The 20529-nt window shown below is 37.8% G+C and overlaps 1 protein-coding gene across 6 annotated transcripts in view; it reads left to right on the top strand.

Annotated features, from left to right (window-relative positions):
- TSC22D1 (TSC22 domain family member 1) overlaps positions 1–20529 on the top strand; it is a 94441-nt gene that overhangs the window by 22572 nt on the left and 51340 nt on the right. Inside the window, exons 2-3 of one of the 6 annotated variants that reach the window (XR_009727932.1) lie at positions 16533–16792; positions 17771–19911. The exons of 3 other annotated variants lie outside the window; for them this stretch is intronic. Coding sequence is in view for 1 of the 3 variants with exons in the window: in XM_061369907.1 (XP_061225891.1) it covers positions 12751–12812; positions 13202–13452 (313 nt within the window). In the remaining 2 variants the exon portion in view is untranslated. Of the gene's footprint in view, positions 1–12750; positions 12813–13201; positions 13664–16532; positions 16793–17770; positions 19912–20529 lie in introns of those variants that run through there. 2 more of the 6 variants (XR_009727933.1, XM_061369907.1) reach the window with 2 other exon arrangements.

Consider the following 20529-nt stretch of genomic DNA (forward strand, 5'->3'; position numbering starts at 1 on the left):
AATTCAGTGATAGTGTTTACTGATAAATGTATTATTCATTGGAATTAGACTGAAATGCAAGAATATTTGCATTGTTTGAAGTTCATATGAAAAGGATGAACTGTTCTAAGGGCTGTAAACCTGATTCAGATACTGTGTAATGACGTTTTTCTATTTTGGCTTGGATGATCTGATCCCACATGTTTTTTAAGCTTTTCAGTTGCCACACAAAAGAACCTTACATTGCATTCCAACATCAAAACAAGCTCTTAAATGCTTTTGTTTGTGCTGATAGTTTTCATCCTCTAAAGGTTAATATAATCAGTTCAAATAATTAGCTGTGTAATAGAAAGCCTACTTAATTAAAAAAGTCCCAACACCTGAGGCTTAATGCATGGAAGTCCCAGCTGTGGAGGGCAATGGAGAAACAAATCTTTTCCTTAACTCTTTAATTGATATTTGATCATTCTCCTAACCCTAATTAGAACTAGGAAAAGGATTCTTAAAATACTTAGCATTTACAATGTTAAAGTTACCCTGTTCTGTGTCTAGGCGGGATTAATTTCAAAGCCTTTAACAAATGGTTACTGTTTCTAGTTATTAGGAACCCTTTCCCGGTAGAGGGAAAGGATGAGTGATGTAGCCAGGGAAGAATTTTCTGTTGGAATTTACTCAGAGTTGTCTAAAAATTCATTGAGATTTTGTACTGCAACTCCTTATTTATGAACTTTTTTTTTTTCTCTGAATAGCTCTCTAAGGGAACATTAGCAAGAGGGGGAGAAATGTGAATTGCCATATTTTGAGAGAGTTGACTGTATTAGTTCTTTGAACATGTCATCTAACTCTTTTACCAGTGAACCCCCAAAATGGGAATCTGGATATCTTCCCCTTGAGAATTTTGATTTTTCACAACTTTGACTTTTGTTTGAGTAGTTTCTGAAACTTTTTATATCCTTAAGGTTATCAGTAATGTAGCTTTAGCTGAAAGCATACATGTACTTAAGAGTTTTTATTGAAGCCAGTGGGATTATTCAGTGTCATGTTACATCTACTGTTTGTATTTTAGTGTTTTCTTCATCATTAATGTGGCTATTAGTTTATAAAAACTAGAACAGACATCCTTGCTTTAAAAATCTCCAAACCTTTGATTTTTAAAGTTTTATTCTATAATACATAATATAGAAATGCAATATGAAATGCCCATGATAATTTCAAAATCTTTGGCACAGTATAAATAACTGGTTTTAAAGGGTCCCGAGTGACTGTAAGAGGAGTATTTTTGTCTCCTTAATTCTACTTGTGGGACTCAAGTTAATACAGCTCAACACTTAAAACTCAACCAACCTCATGCTACTATTCATGCTTGAAGAGGGTTAAATTATTTGCTTTCTTGCTCTTTTGGTTTATTTAGTAGTCTTGGCATGGGCTCTCTTCAAATGCAATGTGTCCCAGAGCATCCTGATGAAATTCTCTTGAAGTCAATGAAAAAAAAGTACCCCTGAATATTACTTGCTGTCTTTGCTCTTTCTGGAACTGGCTCTTTGAAGCTTCTGTTTCTGTTCACACTTTCCTTTTTCATGTCTTCTGGTGTTTCCTGGGTTAAGCCACACAGAAAGATAAAAGAAAATTCACACATTTTCTGTAGCTGTCTCTTGGCTTTTCTGTTTCATAGTGAGTAGTTATAAATTAAATACAGTTATTTCAGAGATTCAGGGCAGCATCACTTGGAGAAGAATTTGCCATCTTTGCTAAATGCTTTGCAGTCTTGAAACTAAACTTTTAAGTAAGGCAAGCTTTTTATGTGGTACCCGAGTTTGTGTATAGATTTTTAGTTAGGAATCAATAACACTGTGCCTGTCAGTGAAGGTATGGTATATTGCCTGGAAGAGGCTCTCAACAACTAGAGAAAGGTCTCCCCTAAATTGGGAAATACCAAATGGTGACATGTGTAAACAGGAAAGTTTACTGATTTGATAATGAGGTGTCAGAATGATATGTTAAATATAGTTACATTAATAGCCTTGTGGCCCACCGTGCTTCATTGAATACATGATAGTTTCTGTAAAGAAAAAGCCTGCATTTCCAAAAGTTAGTATAGAGGTCTCTTATATGCAGCTTCTCTTGCCCATAATGAAGTACCATTGCTACCCACCTCTTAAAAAATGAGTAGGAGGAGGGGAAGCTGGTCTGTTAGTTCCTAGTCCCATTTGCTTCTGAGTCTCGGAAGTTTCAGCTTTGTATTCCATTTGTAGCTTGTTAGCTCTTCCTGCCAGCTTGCCCTGCTTTGAGCACTGGGGTTGGACTAGGTGATCTCCAGAGATTCCTTACAACCTCAATTAGCTGGTGATTCTGGGAGAAACTCAATACACTTGTTCTTTTATGTTATTCATGCAGCAAGAAAGCATGGGTTACTTGTTTAGTGATTCTGTTGTTTGGTTTTGGTTTTAAGAAAGGAACCTAAAATTGGGACCTTTGGTAAAATAGGAGCTGAAGGTGGTGCTTCATTAAAACAAGTGATAACATTCTTCCTCCATTGCAGAGCTGAAACTGAAAACCTTAAACATTTTAGGCTGATATGCAGACTGTAAGCCTGACTTGTATTAGTCTTAAGCTTGCACTTAAATCTTGCTTCTCTAGAACACCATTAATCTGTTTCTGACACAAACCTGCATTTTTTTTGGATTCCTCCTCCCCTGTCATCCCAGCAACATTTTTCAAGAAACTCAATGTAGATACTGCTGTGAATTCCAATGGCTGGCTTGTTTCTAACAGCTTGCTTCCTTCCTGATGTCCCTTTACTTTTCTCTGTTTGCTGTCTGCTTCCTTGCTTTCTTCCCTGACCTGTTAGTTTCCTTTATTTGAAAGTTTCAGGTGGGATGTTAGCAAAGGGGAAAAGAAAGGAGATGGGGTGAATGCACTGTAGTATTTTATCTCTAAGCCCACAGTCCTGGCACTGTTTATTTTCCATATTTATTGTAATGCATTGTATGGTTGTCAGTTTGACTTGAAAGTAGTGAGTTCTAGGAAGCTATGGATTTTGTGTACCGTTTTCTATCTTAAGTGTTGTTATGGTGAATATTTATTTTTTAATAAATTTCCAATGCTAGTTTGAGAGAGAAAATGTGCAGCTTTCTGGAAAGTAATATTTCTAGAAGGGCCACAAGGAAACTTACTGTTTCTTCTGTGATATGTAACTAATGCTTGCCCGTTTCACCCTTTGTTGCCTTACAGCCATATCATGTCCCCTTTCATGTCTTAGAATCCACAGTGCAGTCAGCAAAGCTGCCCTGAGCTAAACCCTTTGGGATTGAGGAATTTTATATCATGATTTTTTTTTTTTTTGGTGAGGGTTCTAAGAAAAAAGAAAGTCTTGATTTTGTTCTTGTGTTCTGAATTCCTTTTCACTGGTGCTTGTGGAAGAAAGCAGAAGCTTGAAGTAAAGACCTATGAAGCTTGCCAGAGTATTGCAGAACCTGCTGACCTGCCATTGTTTGTTTGCCAGCTCTTCCCCATTGCTCTGGGCAGTATCCTAGAAGCTTCTGGACAGGCTCTGAAATTCCTTCTAGAGGAAGCAGCAGCTGGGCAGGTGTAGGTCATAACACAAGCAGAGAAGCAGTCTGTTGGACTTGTCACATGTATCTATCTCTGTAAGTCTTAAGGGATCACTAGTCCTAGCAAGGTACTTCAGTGCTATTGTTTCCAGATACTCTAGTACTGGAGACTTTCAGTTTATTACTTTCCCTTCTTCATTTTGTGTCTTCTGAACTAGTAGAGAATGTGGCCTGAGTACATGATGGAGTGAAAATAACATGGTCAGACTTTGGTTATACTAGTACCTCGGAACTTGTTAGGTTTTTCTGTGGTTTTAATTTGGCTGGTGAGCAGACCAGAGAGGGCATATTGGAGCCAAGAAAATGGAATGTGCTTTTGAATCCTTGTTCAGATGTGTTCAAACTATTTTTTTTTTTGTTTGTTGAGTTGATTTGAATGACTTTGGTGGATAGTTTGATGCAAAAAGAAGGTGGAGGAACTGACAACTGCATATTCCTCTTCAAGCACCCTGATGGTTACTTTTTCATTAACTTCTGTGAATTTTTTTTTTAAAAGCTGGGATGCTAAATATTAAAGGAGATAGGAGAGAGCAGGTATCTTGGTTTCCCATGATGCAGTTTTGGGATGTGTTATGTCTGAGAAATTGCCAGTATTTCAAATGACATCCTGAATGTTACCTTGATAAAAATAAAACCAAGTCCAAGGATAAAGTCAGCATGAGAAGTAAACTGGTGATTGTAGCATCTTCATTAAATTACATTACAAACCAGACTCAAATGTGGGTGGTTTTGGTTTCTTTGTTTTTGTTTTTGTTTTTATTTTTTTTTTTCCCCAAAGTTGTGAACCATCTGAAAACTGTAGGGAGGTGCTTTTTTAGATACACAGGGTAGGAACTGGCGACAGCTCACCAAAACCACTTAAAGAATTCTATTGCATTTCTGCTTCAGTCTTAGGTTGGTAACTCCCAAATTCTTCCTTTCAGTTAGCATTTTAGCTAAGCTTTTTTTATGCTGAATTTGTTCTAAGAGAGAATGTGCTAGCTTTTATAAATGTTATATATGTGGTTTTCTTTCTATGGAAATATTTTATATTAGGTAAACTGAAAATTGGGCGATACCTAGTGAAGGGCACTTGTTCCTCCCCAGCCCCAGAAGACTGGGAAGAGACATTTCCTACCCCCCTCCCGCCCCAGTGTAGTTCTCCTATATTCTTGACTCATCTGTTTAATTCTATTTTATTGCAGCTTCATGTTCTAATAAAACCTCTTCTAGTTTTTGTTAATTCTTTATTTCATGCTGTCTCTTGGATGGTATTTATTCCAGCACCAACTGATCTCACTTCGTATTTTTCTAAAACATGCTTGTATTGGTGGTCTCAAAGGAAGAATGCTCCTGAAACTCAGCCAAGGATACTTCAAACTGGGTACTCAAACCCATTTGCAGTTGGAGAACACTTTCAAAACATTTGTCCGTGCTTTGGTTAGTTAAAGAGAAAGGCATTTCTAAAATACTGGGTCCTTAAAAACTGGGAACTTAATGTTCTTCTCCTGTAGTGCTGACAATTAAAAGAAGTGTGGGGAAGAACAATTGTATCTATTGCAATATATCCTTGACAGGGCCTAATTTTTTTCTAACTGGTTGATTGCCAGCTCTGGTAGGTGTAATGTGTGCATTGATCATCCAAAATAAAAGTGCGTGTTCAGATTTCAAGTTCACATTGCATTGAAATTTGGAGCTGTGAATTCAGCTGATCATGCTCTTTGCAATACAGCACAAATAAGAACATATATTGGTTATAAGTTCTGAAGCCTGGAAGTTGTCTTTCTGAGAATCCTCCTACTTTGGTTGTTTAAAAGTTGATACTGTCATTTTGCAAAATTTCCATTGTAAATTGTCATGCTTTTCGTTTGCTCTAATGTGTGCCTCTGTGTTAGAAAAGCTTTGGTTTAGAATCTGTGATGTCTCTTAACTGTTTCGCACAGCAATGCCAAACATTTTGGTACTGTCTTAACAGCCTAAAGTAGTAAATGGAAGTAATAACAATGTTTTTCCAGCTTTGCATGTTTAGAAGGATCAGTTTTAGCAGCTCTCTTGCCAAGCATAGCCCTCACTGCCTTTAATAAATGTTCACACCATTAGATGTTGTACAGTCTTAGAATGGCTGTTAAATATTTAGCAAAAAAGGTGGTGTTGAGCAAACTTGCGTTTGAACAGTGTTTAAAACAAAACCAAACCCCATATAGGCTTGCATCAGATCATGAAAGAAAAGCTGAACTGTACTTAAAAATAGCATGGCTGATGCAATAGTGAGGCTAATGTTGAAGCCTAATCATTATACCCGTAACATTGGCTCCAGTCCTGCCAGTGGCTTCATAAATGAAGTAAGTTAATGCTGCAAGAGCATTCAAGTCAGTGGAGTTCACTCCACTGAGTGGTTCTGCTATAGGGGAGTGTAAAATATAGCAACCAACCACCAAAAGATTTGACTTTCAAGTCTGTTCCCCTCCACTGCCTGGGTATTTTTGTTTATTATTTAAGAAACAACCAAAGGGTTTTATGAGTACTGGAGTTACCAAAAATATTTAAAGTAGGGGGGATGGGACGGGACGGATGGGGATGAGGAATGGGATGGGATGACATGACTGTGTGTGGCATTTCCAGGGATTTTAATCAGAAGTCTCCCTGACTGTGGCACGGCAGTTATACTTTCCTTACTGCCGTACTGCTCTTGCATTTACCCCCTGTAGTTGAAGTTCTTCTCATATGTCTTTCCTCTGCCTTCCCCACTGTAGTTTTGCTTTGTGTCTTTTGGCTTGCTGGCTGCTTTCTAAAACACAGTCTGGGCTGCTGTGTCCTCAGCTTGAGGTGTGCTGCCTGGATCTCTGGTTGTCATCCACCAAGATGAGTACTGTCGGTGCTGCCTCTTGGCCTTGCCATCCCTTGCATTGTTCTTGTGGTGGGAGAAATAGGACCATGCTCATCTACTGCATTGTTGTTAAAACACTCTCCTGTACCTTGGGGTGTCAAACTGGATTTAAATAGAGCAGTGGCTTCAGAAGTAGGTTCGTAGGGAGCATGCAGCAGAAATATTTAATTTGTCATCTTCTTTTGAAGACCTGATCAAAATTGAGCTAGAACTATCTTGTAGAGCCCGAGTTGTTTATCACTGCAAACCATTCAAGCGTGATAAGTAGAAATTTGCAAATATATGGAGTTTTAAACTGTGTATGTAAACTAAACTGGTAACTTTTAGTCATCTACTGAGCAAAATGACCAATTCTAATCAGTCATGGAGATGAGTATTGTTACAGTAGCTAAGAGGCATCTTTTCCTGTAACATGCAGTTTTTTGTGTTTAATGTGGGTTACAATTCTGAAATAGATTAAGCTTGTGTGAATTTGGTTTTCTCATAGTAACCTTGGTTTCTCTCATTGCATTGTGTACTTTATGACTAGGTCATGTGGAGATGGATTACTGATGTCCTTGTCCATAATGTCATGTTTTTACTTAAGATCAACTTTGTTGACACTATATATTTACGCTGCAAATGAACATGTAGTAGTAGTTTAAACTTGCCTTAAGATTGATGGAAAACAGTGTAGTCAGATGATACTGACTTCTGTGATTGCTAGCTGCCAAGTAGACTTCCTTTTTTTTTTCTTTTTTTACATTAACATTTAGGGCACTGCTCAGAATAACCATTTCCTCTGATTTAAGTGGTAAAGAAGAGGGAAGGAATATGTGTGGTGTTAATGCATGCCGGGGAATTGCTGAGGAAAGAAAGAAGATGTGAAGTGGTTGTCTGTAGTGACAAGAATGTGAAGACTTACATTTTGTCTCTTTTCCTCATCAAATACTTACTCTTTCTCAATAATGCCTTTTACCACTGTGTATTAAACTGCAGTTAAAGATTCATCATATATTTGCACATTTTTTTTAGTCTATACTCAGTATAATTTTGAGCTCTAGATACTGCGGAGCTCAAACCTGTATGGGCCAGTTAATGATTCATTTCCTTAGAGGCCAAGGTTATCATGGTTAAATGATTGGCTCTTTGAGAACAGTCTGCCAGTGTATGTGATCTTAACAGGTACTTCGGTAATTCCACTGGAGTCTGGAGTATATACTTCCCTATGTCTTCTTCCCTCCAGTGTTCTTTGTTCCCACTTTGGAGATAGGAAGCATCTTCCATATAGTTTTGTTAAATGCAGATGTGTCATTGCATGTTTTTGTAATAAACTGCAGCTAAGTACGAAAGGAAATTATTAGTTGGCTGTAGTAATGAGAGACTCCTGATATTTTTCGTGCTTTTGGGTTTTCCTACTACACCCCTTTTTTTTGTCTGCATATTTTAAATGTACAAGAAAGGAAAACAAATAATTAATGAAAATATTGTATTATAATATTAGATACATTGCTGGAAAAGAAAACTTTTGACCAGCATAAACTTGAATATGCTGTATTTCTGAAACCTGCATTCAGTTTATTCAGAGGGGAGAAATGTTTTAGTGCTGTATTGCAGTGTGCCATAGTGTTCACCCAGATGCTTCCTATAGCTTCTCTCCAACAACTTGCAGTTGCCTGTGCAAGTACCACTGGAATGTGTTTTATTGGATACCAGACATGATTCTGCTGTCATGCAGGCTGTTTAAATATATATGTTTGCTTTACTTTATAAAACAGAATGAAAGAACTTGACTAGTAAATGGTTATTCCTTGATGACTTGGAAAAAGAACATTAAAAGATTGGGCAGGCTAGGAACAGCTGACTGTTTTACAGTAAGTCACAACTCTAAGCATGAAGTTGGCAGTTCTGTCTGCAGAATTTTTCTGTTGGACTGAAGAAATAAAAAGAACAGAAAATTGCGTGATGTTCACATGTGAAATTATATACATGAAGTAATGCTCAATATAATGCTTGTCCAGCAAAAAAAAACAGGAGGGGGAAAAAAAAAAGTTATGCAGTAGTAAACTCTGTCTAGTCTGCAAAATGCTTATGGGGATTTCAGTTATGCAGGTATTAAACTATGAATTAAGAATAATTTTAAACTTGGGGAAATAGCTATTAGGAAGAGTAACTACACTTAAATTCAAGCTTATTCTTCATTGAATTCTATATAATGTAATTCTTAACTCTGTAGCCTCTAGAGAATGGATTTTGGATATATGCCAACCAGCAGTGAAGGACCTTTACTTGATCAGGCATTTACATTGAAGTTTTCTTTGTTGGCTGTATCATGTGTGCTCTGCTTTCCTTGTGCATTTCAGTAAACTGGAAGATGGAGTTTGACTTTAGGGTGTGTAAGGTAGTTTTGTAATGCAGGCTTTTTAGCATGTAGAAGTAATGGCAGCACAGAATGCTTGCGAGGGTGTTTGTGTTTTTTTTTTTAAATCTTTTTTATTTGCAGCTAGAAAGCCATGTGGAAAATAAGAGTTTGCATATAATATACAGCTAAAGCCTGAGAAGCTTTAATGCAGAACACTCTTGATTCTGCTGCAGACTAATTCTAGAGTCTTGCCTTAAAAAGAAAATGGGAAGGAAAGAAAGGAGTGTTGCTGGTCTTTTATAGGAGAGCTGATCTGCCAAATTTGCAGGCAGAAGCATTTTATTAAATATAACAACTGTTTTGAGGAAATACTGGCCCTTACGTTTTGGCACAGAACTCTGAGATCAGGTGACTAATTTTGTGCTATCAGAGAGTAGTGTCAAGAATACCTCCAGTGTGTGTTACTGTCAAACTTGCTTCAAATTAAACTGTGCGTGTTGTAGGTACTAATCATATACAGAAGTGTTCAGTAGGGATTCAAATGGTGGGGTTTTTTTCAAGCGGGTTTATAGTATCTAATGTATTTGCCTGGCTTTGTGGGAAGCTCTTTTTTATCTGCCCTGGATTATGTTTATTTTTGTCAATAAAGTTTTGACTCAAATGAAGGAAAGATGGTCCTGTGAGGTTCAGTGTATGGTTAAACACTTGCCAACCCAGATCAGTCAGTGGGTAAGTTTCTGTTTTGGTATGGATGTTTGATGTCTGTCTTTTTCCCTGCTCTAACTTTGTAAAGCAGTAAGCCTAGGCTAGAAATAGAGCTTCACATGTTTGCATATATATTTTTTTAATTTATTACGTAATACTGTTTGCTTTTTCTTGCATGCCACCTAAACCGAGTGCTAATATTTCAACAGATACAGAATGACAGTCAAACACTGCACACTGGTGTGCCTGTGAAGAGGTACTGCCAAATTAATTGTGTCTAGTGCAAAAGCTGCAAGTTCTGGCTGATCAGGTAGGTGTGAAGGTGCTTGCATGGTGAGAAGATACAGGGACAACTTGGTGCAAGCAGTTCTACCTAAGCAGAGCCAAATGATACATTTCAAATGGCCTTCGCGTCACCTGACTTGTGAGAGTTTTTATAAAAAGACTTGTAGTGATCTTATTCCAAGTTGAATGACAGTTTTAATTTGACACTGTAAGATATGGCTGAATTTGAGGCACTAGTCCAGTAAGAAAAAACAAGTCCGGAAGTCTTCAGAAAGCATTTCATGAACTAATGAAAGAGCATATTGTGTGGAGACAGCTGCACGAGATAATCTAGAATATGTTTTTCCGTGTACTGTTACCTTCTAGTAGGTAAATAATAATAATAAAAAAAAGTAATTCTAATCTAAAGCATGATTCTTTTAAAACTTAAATCTGGAACCTGAGAGTCAGACTATAAGTTGCAGAGGTATCATGGTTTTCTTGCACGTCATTTGCAGGTTTCAAGTCTGAATTAGTTTCTGTATTCACTGTCACTAGTTTGTGTTAAGACAAAAATAAGCTTTAGTTACATCGCATGCTTCCTGGTGCTGGAAAGCTAACAGCTTTACAATAGCATTTGACATCCCTTTGTGTCTTGGCGGTAACAGTTACTAGAAAACTCAGTCCAGTTTTAGCTGTAGAGTTCTTATTACTAGTGAAAACGAGGAAAGAATCAGCCTTTTGGTCAGATTGCATGCAAAATTTGTAAGCTCTAGAGTCAGCGAGTTCACTTAGCAAAATAAATTAGTATTTGCTATGGAAAATAATGTATTAGGTGCTCAATTCTGAAACGCACATTTTGAGTACTTTCCAAAGCAGAACTTAAAACTGCTGACTTTAAAAAGGCAACCAATTTGCTTAGCTCTTATTTTCCAGTTATCCATGATGCCCTTCACTAAAATTAATCTATTAAGTAGGTATAAGTAAAATACTGAGTAATATTAAATAGACAAGTAAAGTCAGTAATTATTGCATGAAACAGGCATTTTTATTGTATTTGAGTTCTCCAGAAAAGTTATGAAGGAGATGGTCAAGGTCAAGGGTCAAAACCTGCAGAAAAAACCTTTGAGCTACTCTCAAATGAAAATGTGGTTTGGACCTTTATGTGACCCCTGCAAAAACCCGCAAATCACAGGCATCCAGTCTGGTGTGGCTGCTGAACAGTATGGGAATCACTCCTCTTAACACTGTTTATGTACAGTATCTCAGCTTCCAGGTTCTGCAGATAAACTGGTTGAAAGACCTTGACCAGAGAAGTGTAGGAATTAGGTGAAGATTGAGAACTTGGTAAGAAAAATGATGCTTTAAAAAAAAAGAAATTCATAAGAAGTTTATGAAAGCTAATTACATGTAAATGCATGGCTTACCTATTTAATTCAATCATTAAGAGCCACAAAGGAAAGTATAGACACTACAGATTTTATGTAATTTCTTCAAGTAAGTTCAAGGTATACATAAATACTGTAACCTTTGCTATAGTAGACTTAAGGAGGAAAAAAGGAAACAACAAAAGCAAGCCATTCATATGACATCTTAAAAACATTGACTTTTTTTTTTTTAATAAAAAATATTTTTTAATACTAGCTCATGTACTCTGCCCAAAAGCAAAGAATTTCTCTTAAGGTTGAATGAAGGTCTGTCTTTATGGCAGAATTGTATATTGGTGCCAGTAAAGTCTGTTAATGTGATTTAACATGTGGTTTAGTTAGGCCAGAAAAAGCTTTGCTCTCAACTGTACTTGGCATACAAAGCTGACAAGAAACAAAAAGCATGATAATAAAAGACATCCAGAAATATGCTTGTGATGTGAAGTTTTAAAAATGAAAAAATAATTATAACATTATTTAACAAATATACCCATTTCTTAAATTTTATAAAATTGATGCATCTATTAATGGGAATTATTTTTACAAGGTAGTGTTTTCTATAATTAACATTCAATTTCATACCCCATGTGTTTTCCTGCTGTTGTGTATGTGCCAAGAAACACTGGCTGTGTTTCTCAAGTGTGCGTTGCTGTGACAGCTACATACAGTTTTGGAATTCTCCGTCATGCTCAGTTCAGAAAAACCATAGCTGTTTATCACTCCTAGGAAGGGCCTTTCAGGAACTGGTACATATGCCAGTCTCTAGCAGGTATTGTCTGACACCTTGTCTGATGATCTAGACAGTGCCATGGCCCTCTCTGGTTTTTCATAGGCCTTTAAAGAAGTTGAGCACGAAATTCTGGAGAGAGGCCAAATGCCAAGTCCGAAATTCAGAAAGATTCCTACCATTCTATTTGTCTGCAAGTTTAGCTTTTAATGATGGGTTGTATGAAACTTACTCTTTTAGCATCAACACTTTGATCAATTATTTTGATGCCTTTTCTGCATTTTGGGACCTGATAACATTATCTAGTGTAGCTGTTGTAATCATAGACATGAATGGTTTGGGTTGGAAGGGACCTGAAAGCTCATCCAGTTCCAACCCCCTGCCACAGGCAGGGGCACCTTCCGCTAGACCAGGTTGCTCCAAGCCCCTTCCAGCCTGGCCTTGAACACTGCCAGGGATGGGACAGCTGCAGTTTCTCTGGGCAGTCTGTGCCAGTGCCTCAACACCTTACCAGTGAAGAATCCTTTCTTAATATGAAAGGAATGCTCAATGACTTCTTCCCTGCTATCCTATCAAGTCCTCTCTGCCCTTTCAGTCCCCCTTCTCCCTGCTCCCCACCATACCCTCCTCCCAAAAAAAAAAAAAGGAAGCTTTGGGAAACTAATTTTTTTTTTTTTTTTTTTTTACAGTATTGGTAGTGTGGAATTTCAAGTCAGCCTTACATAGCTCCTGTTGATATTGTAATATGCCTGTCATGTTGGTGCTAGTTTGCATGAAGAAGGTACTTTACTAAAATTTGTTGTTCTTGTGATGTTTATTTTGAATAACAGTTCAACTGAATGCTGGTGCATAGATCCTGCAGTGGGTTTGCAGCCTGCACATGTTTCGAGAGGTATGACTACTGGCACAAGGGCAACAACTATTTAACCTAGAACCAGTTTTACTTTATGAACTGCAAGTATTCCATACTGCTGGTTGCACTTTAAAATAACTGCATGATGCGTTAAATTTTCACTTTGAGTTGAGAAACAGTTGCTTTACCTGCAGATAACTTGAATCTGCTGTGGCAGGTTGCATTTTGTTTCCATGTTCTTTCACTTGGATCCTGTAGCTGTTGGAGCTGCAGTGTTAGAAATAAAAATAATATTGTTGTTTATATTCCATACTGCTTACCCGTTACATAGATTCAGTATTTACTTATTTTGCTGATGGTATTATGTAGAATTTACAGGTGTTTAAACTTTTCTTTGCTGGCTATTGAGCTTCTGCTTAATGATGCAGACGAACAGGGATCACTACTCTCACTAGCTTTTGAATTGGTGGTCATGAAACCTGCTATAGAGAAAAGGAAGGCAGAAGAAAGCACTATAGGGAGTTTTCCTCCCAACAGTCGGGTCACTGTGAAAATACATTGCAGAGATTCCTTTGTTTGCCCGAAGGAGATGAGAACATCAATTATAGGATTCCTTACTGTCTTCTGTGTGTTCACAAATAGAACTACCAGTGCCTTTCTGGACTTAATCTATAGCTGAAGATCATCAACATACATTGTTCTTGTGTCATCACAGCTGTAATTTCTACTTGCTCCAACTAGAAGAATCTCATCATAGCCTGCACTTGAGGTAAATCGGCAAGCTCTGCAATTCAGTGACTGAGAAGCTGTTGTATATTCAGCTCCTTAAGCTGGCCCAACATGCCATCTCAGTAGAGTGAATCATTTCTGCTGATTGATGTGAGGCACCAAAAAGCGTCTCCTGCAAGAAGGATTTGGATACTTTAGAAGCTCTATTCTAGAACTCTGCTTTTCTAAAGATTTAAAAGAAAGGTAAAGGAGTATTTATTAGCATTACTCATCTCAGAATGCAGAAAGATGTAGTTGTTTCAACCTGAAATACATGTCTATGTAGGAATCAGGCCAGTTTTTTTGATAGCTGGAACACAAAAATCACCAACCTCTTTCTTCAGAGATCAAACCAAGTCTTTTTAAGTGAAAAAAGATGTATGAAAGGGTAAACATTAGAAATAAAGGGTTCTCCCTTTCTTGAAAAAAGAGCAGTGCTATGACCTTGACGTAAGGGAAGGAATTTAAAAACACGTTATTCCTAACAGGATGTTTCAGATTGATCTTCCAGAAACTCTTTTGTTGTTCAGCTATTTCCATGAGGAAAACTCCAATAGACAAAGCCATTATGATTATTTTTTTTTCCTTACAATTTGACATTGCATCTTTTTCTCTTCTACTGAACTGCTACATGAAAGCAATAAGACCAAATAACCTCTCATCTACACCCCAGAGACTTTAGTAGGTGATCTGGAGACTTTTTCCAGTGAATAGGATCTTATCTTTGCCTGGTAAAAGAGCATTTCTCAAAGGCAGCCTTTGATATTACAGATCATGGTCCTGGATCATGCTGCTTCATCTGGGTTGATTTGCTCAGATACCTTCTGTTGCTTTGAGCTGGAAAAGAATATTGATTAGAAGTGTTAGTAGTGTTTGTAGGCTTCAACATATCACCTGAAATGAAGCCTATAATGGTGTATATGGTATTGTAGTTATGAATTGTAAGTAACAAATGTTAGTTCATGAGATTCAAGATGTTGCAAGTTATCTGATAAAAAGAATCCTCCATTCACATGGGAACGAACTTTAAGGAGAAATGTGCTTTTAATTATACTCTCATTTTTATGATAGTTCCTTAGCCACCAAATACAGAGCAGTAGAAATTTACATTGAACATGTTCTGTTTATTATATTTTCTCTTTTTATCTTTATCCCCTACATTACTGGAAAAGGGGAATATAAAACATCATGCTGGAGACATCTGTTGGCCAAGTACATTTAAATGTGTGTAGGTCAGTTAATTCTCTCCAAACAGGAAGACCTTCCTTCACAAAAACATGCATGTGGGGTGAAGAGACTGCACCTGTCTCTTGGACCTTTCTTTACCTGTTGAAAGTTGATCTGAATCAAAAAGGCAGTGTTTCATCAAATTGAAAGGTCTCATGTTGTTGAAAAGTCATGGAATTCCATTAAGACAAATAATCCTATTCCTATAAAATAATCTTGCTATTTAGAGCAAAACTTACCTTAGATTGAGGCACTGTCACCATATGCAATGTCCCCAGAGGAACCAAGAAGCAGAGTATATTTCTGCATGCCGAAGCAGTTTATTTGGAAGAAACTTGCTGATTTTTCTGTTTTAATTACTGTAGGATGTCAGGTTTTGTCCTTGAAGGCTTTTTGCATCACCTGTTTGGAAAAACAAAATAAGGAAGTTTTCCTGCCTACTACTCTGAGAGCAGAAATTAAAAATGCATCTAAAGAAAACTATTATTACTGTGTTTTTAATGACAATCTAGCTTTTTTTCCTCCCAAATGTCTCCTTTTATTATTTGAACCACAAGGAAGGAAAGTTGTTTTTGAGGAGGGGAAAGCTGGTAATTAAAGGACATGCAAGATACCTAACTATATCAGACTGTTTTGTTTACGTGTGTACTCTAAAGGAGAGGATGAAGAAACCCTGTCAAAATTGCCCCCAAATGAATTGAGAGAAATTGCATAATGAGGAGCATACCTTCTTGGTTAACTGTTGGATCATACTCTTAACTGGTGTCTTCAGAGCAATGAAAGCAAAATGATAGTGCCTCATGTGATGCATACAGCTCAACAGCTACCCTACATGCAAACATTAGCCACTGCTGCTGTTGTGCATAAGGTATTGTAATGGGTAATAATAAGTAAACACATACATGAGAGGCTATGCGTATAATTGTATTTTGGGTCCAGTGACTTGTAGTTCTTTTTTGCTGCACATTGGCTCTATGCTACTGATAAAATTTCACACAGATCTATCAGCTTTCAGGATCTGTGAAGAATATTTCAGCTCTTGGGCATTATATTTTCATTGTTCAAGTAATGACAACTAACTCCTAGGATGATCTAGAAAAAAGAGGCATATTCCAGAAACTTGATCCAGGAACTTGGGTAGGTTCTTAGCTTCCACAGCAATGATAATGTGCCTAGGTTAGGTCAGAGGTTTTCGCAAGAGCATTAAACTGCTGTTGGTGTTTAATCAATCTGATTTTTTGACTAGAGTAGAAGACCTGAAATTGAAGTAAGGCCTTTACAGAAGAGTTGGGGGTGGGATTAGGAAGTCGTTGGTAAGGGAAACATTCAGGTAAGTATGATCATTTCTTCTTAAGGATATTGTGGGGAGAAGTTCACTGCATTCCAATAGATGCCATTTTTAATTCACTTGAGAGAAAGTGAACAGAGGAGAGATTTGAATTTTTTATTTTTTTAAAAGAAATGAGCACTTAATTCCCCCCACCTACATCTACTTGTAACAAACAGAGAACTTTCTGGACAAAACATCTTATGATTGCTCTCATCTATTGGTAGATGTCTTAAAAGTCTTGAAAGTTCACAGCTCAACACTTTGTTTTTTATTTTTTTGGCATCAAAGCATGAAAAAACTGCATGTCTAGTACTCATCTCTTGTCATCCTCCCCTATTGCAGTGACTATGTGTGTGTCTCTGTGTGGCAGGAAATGAGGGAATACTGATCACTATTCAAGAAGTTACCAACTAGCACTTTTCCTTCCCCTCCAGTCTTTCTGCCTCCCTATCCTGGAAGTATGGAGTCCCTGCCTCAGCCTACGGCTTCATTCTTTTTCCAGCTGCCCACAAAAGTAAAGACCCAGTGTGAGAGTTTGAAGAAAGAATCCGCTCAGAGGACTGAGTCTCAAGCAAAAGCTCCAGGTTGCAGACTCAGAAAGAAACTTCCTTTGGGGAAGGATCTGCTTCCAGGATTTGCTCGTCTCTTTTTCCTTGGGCAAACAGAGTTCTTGAAGCAAACAACAGGGTTGCAGGTAGGTAGGGCCCCTTTGAACCGCCATCCACTCAGATGGACTTTATGCTGTTTCTCTATGCTTTTTTTTCCTGTTTATGTTGTCTTCCACTTCTCTAGGCTGAGAGAGGGAAAGATTATGAGCAGTTTAATGAGAAAACGTGGGGGAGAGAGAGGAGAAAAACATATCCTGAGCACATGGAAAGAATGTTTTTTATGCCTCTGTATAAGCTTCCTGTCTGTGGGTCATATTTGTACTTCAGTTCTTTGAAGGACTAATGACATCTTTGTCTGGCCCTTTTCTAGACAGGAAACAAAGTCAAGAGCAGAAAATGGTGGCTGGGGCCAAGGTAAGGCCAGTGATGGTGCATGGCCCTTAGCCACACAGCTTTCATCTCCTCCCTGTCTCTTCACACCAGTGCTAGGTTTGAATGTGCAAAAAGGTGGAGGCTGCCAAATGGTTTTGAAATCCAACTTGATTCCCAGCACTGAAAAAGTTCCCCAGTTCTAAACATGTACATACGTTCTTGCTTCAGCGGAGCCTGTGGCTGGTGGGTTAAGTCCTATTTCTTTGTCCATGTGAATAGACTGAAACACCCTGATTAAAGGGGATGTGCTGCTAACCCACATGATCAGCAATCCCTCTGGCCCAATCCCCCTCAGAGAAGGGGAATCAGTAGAATCAGCTCAGGTAAATTCTGCCTTTCTTGCTTCATTGCTGTGCAACAGCCTCTTCCTTGCAAACATCGATAGCCTGCAGTCAGAGCTTTCTTTCTCCAGCTATGTCATTGCTGGCACAGGAAGTTTATTCTAAATTTCCTTTTGATTTTTAGCAATCACTTGAAAATCACTTGAAAACTGGCAGTGAGATTCTAACGAGATTTTGCCAGTTCCTCTTTCATGATGAATTGAAGTCATTTGGAACTGTGTTACATACATTATTACTTTGGTGCATCTTGTGACTCTTCTCTCCCTCTTCATTCCCTCCAAATTGCTTCAGGACATCTTCTAACCTTTATACTGCATCACAAGCCTTCAGCAGAAGATCTTGAGAGCCATTTATGTTGCTGGAAGATGACTGGGTTTGGATCTTGGCCTTCCTTAAGCAGGATCTTCTGACAAAAATGGGATTGGGAAAGAAATGACTCCTTTTTCCATCACACAGAGCTGCCCTAGAAATGGAGGCCTAGGCAGAAAATAAATTCTAATGCATCATTCCTTAGGAGATTTGTTTGGCCTTCCATGGTTCTTCTGTTACCATGTCATAAAGGTATCTTTTATAAAACCTAAACCTGGCATCTTCCTATCTGAAGATCCAGTCAATAAATCCAAGTTTAAGAGTGTACAGGTCTAATGCGGTCAGAGCATGCTGTCTCCTACATAGGAGATGCCCTATGGATCTGTGAAACAGGGTTTTCCTGTGATTCAGAGTGTTATATCTGTAAAGCCTTTTCTGCTTTATAGTCCATTTAAATTATTAGAAAAAATAAAAAGCTTCTGGTGAATATGGTATTTAATTAGGCCTCAAACTCTCCAAGTTTACTTAAAAACAAGTGAGCCAAAAATGGCATCATGGGCAATATGGGAAGTACTGCATCTTCTGAGGTTTCCTGTGGGTTTGTGTCAAGAGAAGGTATGTTGAAAGTGTTGAGAGCTGTGAAAGTGGAAAAAAAACTTACATTTTGCTTTAAGAGTGAAAACTTATTTGTTAGAAAGCAGAAAGTTTTTAATTTCCCCCCTCTAAGGGATTCTGTACTCAAACGGTGTTTCAAGATCTCAAATAAAAACCTTATGTTTGGCAGTAGTGAGCAACACACACACACACACACACACATGCCTGTGTACTTTTTGTTCTTTTTGCCATAGGAAATTAGTTTTGAAGAATAGGACTGACTTCTAATGTTCAGATTAGGTAAGGGGAAAGCTTTGTTCTGAAGCTGAGTGTGAGAAGAGGTGGCAGGAGGGTGACCTGGGTCCACTGGTAGTAGGTAAAGTGCACTCTTGTTTTCCTGTTTCTGCTTCTGGCAGTTGGAGTAAACTAGTCAGATGCTTGTGCTTGAATCCAATTAATTTCCTAAATCAGTTACCACAAAACATTGTTTTTTAACTAATGCCTAGATCTCTTATTAAATGCACCAGCCTATTTAAATTATTGAGCAGTCTTAACATAGCCCTGGGGCTACTGCTTCATGGCAGTTGTGACTTCTTACTGTGCTGGAATGCATTGCAGTCTTAGTACATTCTAAAAATAATTGTTCAGATGGTGCTGTTTAAGTACATACTTATGTAGTGAGCCATTTTCACTGGACTTTTTAAAATTTGGGCTCTGTTGGATGGCTTTTTAATACCCTATTTTTATTCCCTGTGAATACCCAGTTTCTTTGTCTTGATGCTTCTGTGGTTATCGAGTAAAATGCTAAATTTATAACCTGGTATTTTTAGAAAACTGATAGTCAGATGTATGTGTTAAACTATGCAACCACAGTAACACTTGTGAACTTTGAAATTTAAAGAGAAATCACTTTACTGTATCAAATTTTATATTTTTTTTTAGTATGTGGAAATATGTTTGTGATGACCTTAAAACTGAGTAGTTGTTACAGGTATAGACATGGATTGTGTGCTGAACATGAGTAACCTAGAAGTTAGAAGCTGGAGATATGCGAGTCTTGGAAATAAATACTGCTGTCTGTGGGAGAGATGTGTGCCAGCAGTGCTTTTACTTGAAAATACCTGCTTTTCTAACTTTGCCCCCATTTAAAGTCTGGTATATTTTTTTGCCTTCTTTAAAAGGTGTACTTGCCTCACTCACAGCTGTTGATCATTTTGTTCTGTAGAATAAGGTAATTTAAGGCCATCAAATACTTAGTAGGAGCACTGAGAACTGTTTCTAATGTTATTGTCTCAGTTGCTAAAATGACTTTAACCCCCACATCCCAATGAGGAAAAGAACCCCAAACAAGCCAGAAAGCCTGTTGTTGTTCTACAGTCAGTATTTTGATACTTCTTGTCTATTACCATTGTGTTAGTGTGTTACTATCATGCTCATAGTTCTGCAGCTGGAATCCTGGGTTCTTGATACATCTTTAGAACAATAACTCCTGCCTTTGTGTTATTAAAAAATAAAGATATCTGAAACCATTTTCTTCTTGTTTATATTGTACTTAACATAATTGTATGAATATTGAGTGACTTTTCTGACTGACTCCAGAATGCCAGGAAACACAATGATTTTAGAGGTTTTCAATCCCCAGTACTAACAGAATTTCATAAAACAGGCAGTGTTAATACTTTTCCTCTTTCTGTTCCTTTTAAGATTCCTTGAGCATTTGTGCTACCTAACTTGCTTTATGTAATCCTTTACATCTTCTTGGCCAGGTGCCAGCTCCTCCTAATTGTTTCATAGCCAGACAGTAAAATCCTGGCTGTTGACAGCTCCCTTTTTCCTGTCCCAGAAGAGCTATCTTGTTTAACCTGAAAGACTTGCTTTCTTCTTTCCACCTTCTGTCCACCCTCTGTGGCTTATGTTGCAACTCTTTCTCTGTTATGGGATGCTTTCAGAATGAGGAGGTATTCAGATCAGGGAATCTGGGGGAAAATCTTGCTAAAGTTGTTCTTCAGGCAGAGCTAAATCTGTCACTTGTGAGAGATGTTTTGTTAGTTTAGAACAGTTTAAGGGAGGGAGATACATCAAAAAATGTGTCCCTTTTGTAAACCAGAAAACAATGTTGATTTTACAAATGAGAAATGAGAACAAAA

Source organism: Neopsephotus bourkii, unplaced genomic scaffold (genome assembly GCF_033783945.1).
Source record: "Neopsephotus bourkii isolate Nb327-2 ecotype Australia unplaced genomic scaffold, CSIRO-AGI_Nbou_v1 NB_1520, whole genome shotgun sequence".
Taxonomy (NCBI): Eukaryota; Metazoa; Chordata; class Aves; order Psittaciformes; family Psittacidae; genus Neopsephotus; species Neopsephotus bourkii.